Raw genomic sequence first — 6,155 nt, forward strand, 5'->3', positions numbered from 1 at the left:
ATAACAGACCTGACAGATGTGTCAAGAGCGGTTGTGATGTTCTACTGTGACATCTCAGATCAAGTACAGAATGCACTGCTTGAATTGCAGATTGTGATTTCCTCTCATGGCACTCTATTTAGTTGCATTTACTAGAAAATAGCATCAATCTCAACCCTGAGATGTTGAGAAATGAAAATTTCATGTTATTCTGACAGAATGCCTGAAATTTCCTGATGGATCCATGAATCCTGCACTCATAGAGACACTCTTTAAGCTAATATTACTCTTGAAACAAGCAAATCTGTGATATTACATGCAAAAGTGGATTGTAGTGCAGTCCATAAGACTTTTAAGAGCACTGAGTGGTTAAAAAAAAAAAAAGTAGGGGGAAAAAACATGAAATGCCTGTATAAATAAGTAGAAAATCATAGGAAAATATTCTACTGCTCCAGGAATTCAATTACTTAATGCAAAACCATAAACCCGCAGTCTAGCTGCTGCTAACTCTCAGTGTTTCTCAAACAGTGAATACATTTGATTTTTTTTCTTCATAGTATAAAGAAAATTGTGCCGCTTAGTGTAATTTGCAGGCATATTCTCTACTCCACAGTGTGAAGCTAATGCATTTCAACAGTTCACAAAAACATGAATTGTTGGGGTAAACACAGTAGTTGGACTTTAAAGTAAATTCAATTTATGTACATGATATAGATTGGTAAATGAAGTTCTAAGATGAGTAAGGCTGAATGCAGTAAAGCTGAATGGATTTCAGCACCATGGACAGCTCAATGCAGCTCCACAAAATGACTGCATTTAGAAAAGCACTCACCTCCAATATCCGGCCGCAGCTTTTTGTCATATTCCTTTAGTAAGTTGTTTAGTATTTGCGTTGCGTCTGTCTCATGGGTTTTGGGGGCCAACATTTGATTCACAGTAACGTCATCGTACTCATCATCTTCAGAAGCGACTGTTTGAGAACTGAAGAAATAAAAGAAAATGCATTCCACAGGTCACCGTTGAGGTCTTTTTCTATGTTTCAACTTGTGTAAAGCCAGTTCAATAATCATTTGTTTTGAAGACAGTAATTAATACATTTATGTCAGACTTTAATAGTTACAGCAATGTGGAATAGCATAAACTTATTAGTTGCCATTTTCAGAGAAAGAGGAGTAAGCAAACAGACAATAAAACCAATATGGAAGCAGAAACCGTTTCACAGTTGCACTCTCATAAAAATGCCAGTTAAAGGCTGAGTTTCCCAAAGCACTCAGTAGAACTTCTGTCACAAGTAAAGTAAGTTATACTTATTCTCTACGCGGCATGCTTCCCAAAAGCAACATTATCCAAGTAGCATGTAAAAAAACATTCATACATTAGCCTCTGATCACATAAGTCCATGACATGCTATTTAATTTTCATATTTCTCTTTTTTCCACATTTTAGTAGAGAGCAAAGTGCATATTAAATGATATTACATTTTGATAACTATAAAACCATTGTACACTATATCCAAAAATAACAATGTCAGTGCATCCCACTTGAGACACACAAAAAATACATAGAGAGGGCCAGATAATTGGCTTGAATATCATTACTATAAAATATATCATAATGCATATATGTAGTTAGCATTTTGTCAGTAGAGATAAATCATAAGATATAATGAGATGTAGAAACAAAATTAAATATCAGTTTTAAATATCTTATAAAGTGTCAGTTATCTGACACTTAAATATTAAAATAATAGCCAAATGTTTGACCTCTGCAAATAAACAATAAATAAACAATATATATGTAATGTTAAAATATGACATTTGAGTAAGTGTACTAAATGAGTGACTTTCTTCAACAAGGACAGTTTCGTGTATAATCTATTAGCCTTGTCTGTACCAAGAGTGACATATTCACATATCGCATGATGTGTGTGTGTGTGCGTGTGTGTGTGAGAGAGAGAGAGAGTGTGTGTGTGAGAGAGAGTGTGTGAGTGTGTGTGAGAGAGAGTGTGAGAGTGTGTGTGAGAGAGAGAGAGTGTGTGTGTGTGTGTGTGTGTGTGTGTGCGAAAGTGTGTGTGTGAGAGTGTGTGTGTGTGTGTGTGTGTGTGAGAGAGAGAGAGAGAGCGAGAGTGTGTGTGTGTGTGTGTGTGTGTGTGTGTGCATGTTTATGTGGTTTATGAGAAATTTGTATAATGACATGGGTATGACAGAGGTATTACAATATGAAGGTGGTTTATGAGGACACTGCCTATGTCCCCGTAATTCAAAAGGCTTAAAAAACATAATAAATGGTGGGGGTTTTTTTTATCTAAAAATGCACAAAGTTCCCTGTGAGGGCTAAGTTTAGGTGTAGGGTTGGTGTAGGGCAATAGCACACACAGTTTGTTCAGTATAAAAACCATTACGCCTATGGAGAGTCCCCATAAACCACAAAAACCAACATGTGTGTGTGTGTGTGTGTGTGTGTGTGTGTGCACCTGGTATTCATCACGTCCTGGGGACCAAATGTCCCCACAAGGATAGTAATACCAGTAAATCTTAATCTTGTGGGGACATTTTTTGGTACCCATGAGGAAACAAGCTTATAAATCATACAGCATAAAGTTTTTTGAAAATCTAAAAATGCAGCATGTTTCCTGTGAGGGCTAAGTTTAGGTGTAGGGTTGGTGTAGGGCAATAGCACATACAGATTGTACAGTATAAAAACCATTACGCCTATGGGATGTCCCCATAAAACATGGAAACCCAACATGTGTGTGTGTGTGTGTGTGTGTGTGTGTGTGTGTGTGTGTGTGTGTGTGTGTGTTGTGTGTGTGTGTGTGTGAATGCAAAGAATGATGCACATCTCTTGCGAATCATTCATTAAAAGTTGATCAAATTCTTGCCAGAGCACAATCATTTCTATAATTAAATTTAACACTGTTTAACAAATTTAAGCACCTCCACAGAAAATAGCGTTCGATTTCCACGTTTTCCAGCATTTCCACCCTGTTTTCTGGCTAGGAAGACAAACTTTCGGACATAGTTCAGCACCTTTGGAACTGACAGCTCCGGTAACGACGCACACAAGCGTTATCTCCACCGTGAAATAACGTACGACTTTAGTTAAGATTAATTTAAAAGCGTGATTTGTAACATTATCAGAAAACCCAGACATACACCAATCTCACAGAAGACACCTACAGAGATGCCGTTTAGAAGATAGACTAAAGATCTAAGTCTTATATGATTGCGCTACGATATATCTATTTAAAAAAAAAAACTACTAATGCAAAGATTGAAATAAAGATACACAAAGTCCTTTGAACTTCTCAAATAGCACAAATCAAAAGACTTATTCCTAAAGTTAGGTGTTCAGTACGTACATGACATCTTCGTCTCCAGATTGGCGATATATATTTTGTTGCATCCGGCTAGACTATTCATTAGAAAACTACAACAGAATTACTCTTATGCACAATTAATTGATGCCAAGACAAAGACGGTAGCAACGTCACTTACCATGCACGGAACACTGACAGAAGTAAGAAGTAGAGGAACAATTTGGTGGACATGTTTTAGGTGAGATTGGCTCCGTGTTGAATGTGGCACACTGCACGCACTCTTCTAAGGAAAAAAGTGACACAGCTGCAGCCTTTTCTTCCAGGCTCAATTAAAACAGTGGCGAGTCGAGATTATAATCCAACGGGAACGGTAAAACCTCCTCGGCTAGTGTCCGGTGCTTAAAGTTCACTTACATTGGCAATTAGCGGGATCAAATAATAGAAGAGCCCTCCTGCTCCTTGAAGTTGCGCTGCTTTCGATTGCACCGCCAGATACACATACTGACGTTCACACAGAGGCAGAGCGCAAACTTCCAAAGTGGACACCTTCAAACCCCAAACGCATCCGCTAGTTTCTGCAAATTACGTCATGAAAAACAAAGTCTGCCTTCCCAGACGCTTCGGCGGAACTTGAGATCCTCTTCGGGTACAACGTCAGAATGCTTCGAGGAGAGACATTAAAAAGCGGCTGTTTACAGTATCAGCTCGGTAAATGATTACCGCGCGGACTGTGTTCGAAATGGAAATTGGCGCGTAATTGCTGTAATTACTTTGCACGTACATTGATCGCAACGCGATTAACCCGATAATAGAGCAAGATTGAGAGTGAGGAAAATGTCATCAACCAATTTGGAGTCGAATAAATTACCACAGTGTATTATTCAATGCATCGCACTATGATATTTCTGGCATAAATATAGTGACACGCGGATTATTCTGTAAATTACTTTGCCATTCGCCGTATTATTGCCAGTGAAATGTCATTCGTCATTCTTTATTTCTTTGTTTTACTATCTGAGACGTATAACTGCTGCTGCTAATTTAACCTTTAAAACTAGAGAAACGTATATCCATAAGTTGTCCTCGCATTGTTGTGTCTGTATGTGAGCAGGTGCACATATGCAGTATAATATTTGAGAGACAGCTCCGACATTTATCACCACAGGCAGCTCCCAGTCGCCCACGCACTTTGGGAAAAAAACACAAGCCCCTTTCTCTCTAGCTTTGCTTTGCGTGTTGAGAGATTTTTTCTCTCTAGAAGGTTCAGTATCTGTGGTACTCTAAACACGCCAAAGGCAAATCTGCGTTTGAATATTTTAAAACAGTCCTTTGTCATTTTGGCTAAATTTAAATAAATAATTTAACAAAAACAATAAATAAATAAATAACGAAATCCAATTACCGGTAGTTAAAGTGCGTATTTTAGCGAAACGCTAGCATCACCCAGTGTAATTTATAAAATGGTCAATTAGCCATTGTTTCAAACAGGTTTCCCCGTGCACTCCCCCGGCTTCCATTGCTCAGCCAAACAGATATTCCCGCCCCAAACGCACGCTATTGGGTGAGTCTTCGACGTGCTTGTCGGGAGCGAATGTTTTGTAACCCCACATTGCATCAGTGGTTACATTTTTTTTAGGAGAAATCCTTACTTCTTTATCTTTGAATATTGGATAAGTATATTAATTTATAAGAAATTACACACTTAAGTTTTAATAACACATACAACTACATGTCATCCCACTTCGTTTAGTTTCCAAGTTATTATGACGGTATGGTGTCTCCTTTTTTGGGTTGGTGAGAGCATGAATCAGCCAGTTCAAAAGCATGATAGACTATCCTCTTGTGGCTGATTACAGAAATGCAGATAGGAAGTGCAGCAGAGATTAGAATATACTGAACCAAATACAGGGCAAGAATAATAAAAAAAGGAGTGCAGCTAACCACAGGGTAAAGGATGTGACAAGAAAACTGTCTGCACTGTCAAATATTTTAACTCTCTAAAATTAAAAACATAAATTTTGATGTACAAAGTGGTGCCAAACCCTCCAGTGAAAAAAAAACAACTAAAAACAAAAACAAACACATGCTCTTTTAAGACCATTTTGAATTTAAGCAAATCAAGTTGAAACACACACACACACAAACCTCAATAATAAAATGAATCAAATCAAGTAGAAGAAATTAATAGGAGTGGATCAAAACAAAGACATTCTGAATAATAATGATACAATTATTATAGTGTACAAGTGTTTTGAATATTTGACATCGCAATGCATAAATTGTGTATGATCAACACATTATCTGTCAACAAGCATGCCACTATCACTTTAAATGGTTAGCTGCCATTTTTGCACAATAGATTAAATCAAAATAGTGACATAACCAAAGCCCCTTTTTCATACCAGAATGCATTTTCAGCTTTAGAAGATGCAATCTATGGGTTTTTCTCAGTAACACAATGAAAACAACTGGGTATCTCTTCATGATACAAACATAAATCTGTAACAACATATCTGAGCTTCTCAACTGTACACTAGTGGAATTCCGGTCTGGCACCAGGAATAGGATTCCAAGCTCTCACTCCACCACTCATGGGATTAAAGGTCTAAGGTTCATTGGCATGCTGTGCATTATTGTGTGAGGGATGAGTTTAGTATATTGGAGTGGTTTACACTTGCCTTACAACTATTAAAATGAATTAAAGGCTTTCTCTAAACCCACAACAAGAGCGTGTCATGTCAAATAAATGTCAGTGTGACTCTAAAACATAATAACATACTTTCATAAAGCATACTTAAGAACGGTGACATATAATTATAAATGCACAGAATACACAAATATCTCATTTGTATATTCT

At 37.4% G+C, this 6,155-nt stretch overlaps 1 protein-coding gene across 1 annotated transcript in view; it reads right to left on the bottom strand.

Moving 5' to 3' along the window:
* The window catches only part of LOC306879623 (gamma-aminobutyric acid receptor subunit gamma-3-like), a gene marked incomplete at both ends in the record, with an annotated part of 126,322 nt that extends 122,793 nt beyond the window's left edge, over positions 1 to 3,529 (bottom strand). Inside the window, 2 exons of the mRNA XM_079432720.1 lie at positions 812 to 960; positions 3,477 to 3,529. Coding sequence (XP_079288846.1) covers positions 812 to 960; positions 3,477 to 3,529 — 202 coding nt within the window. The remainder of the gene's footprint in view (positions 1 to 811; positions 961 to 3,476) is intronic.
* Positions 3,530 to 6,155: the final 2,626 nt, after the last annotated feature.

This window comes from Barbus barbus (genome assembly GCF_936440315.1).
Source record: "Barbus barbus genome assembly, chromosome: 13".
Lineage (NCBI taxonomy): Eukaryota > Metazoa > Chordata > Actinopteri > Cypriniformes > Cyprinidae > Barbus > Barbus barbus.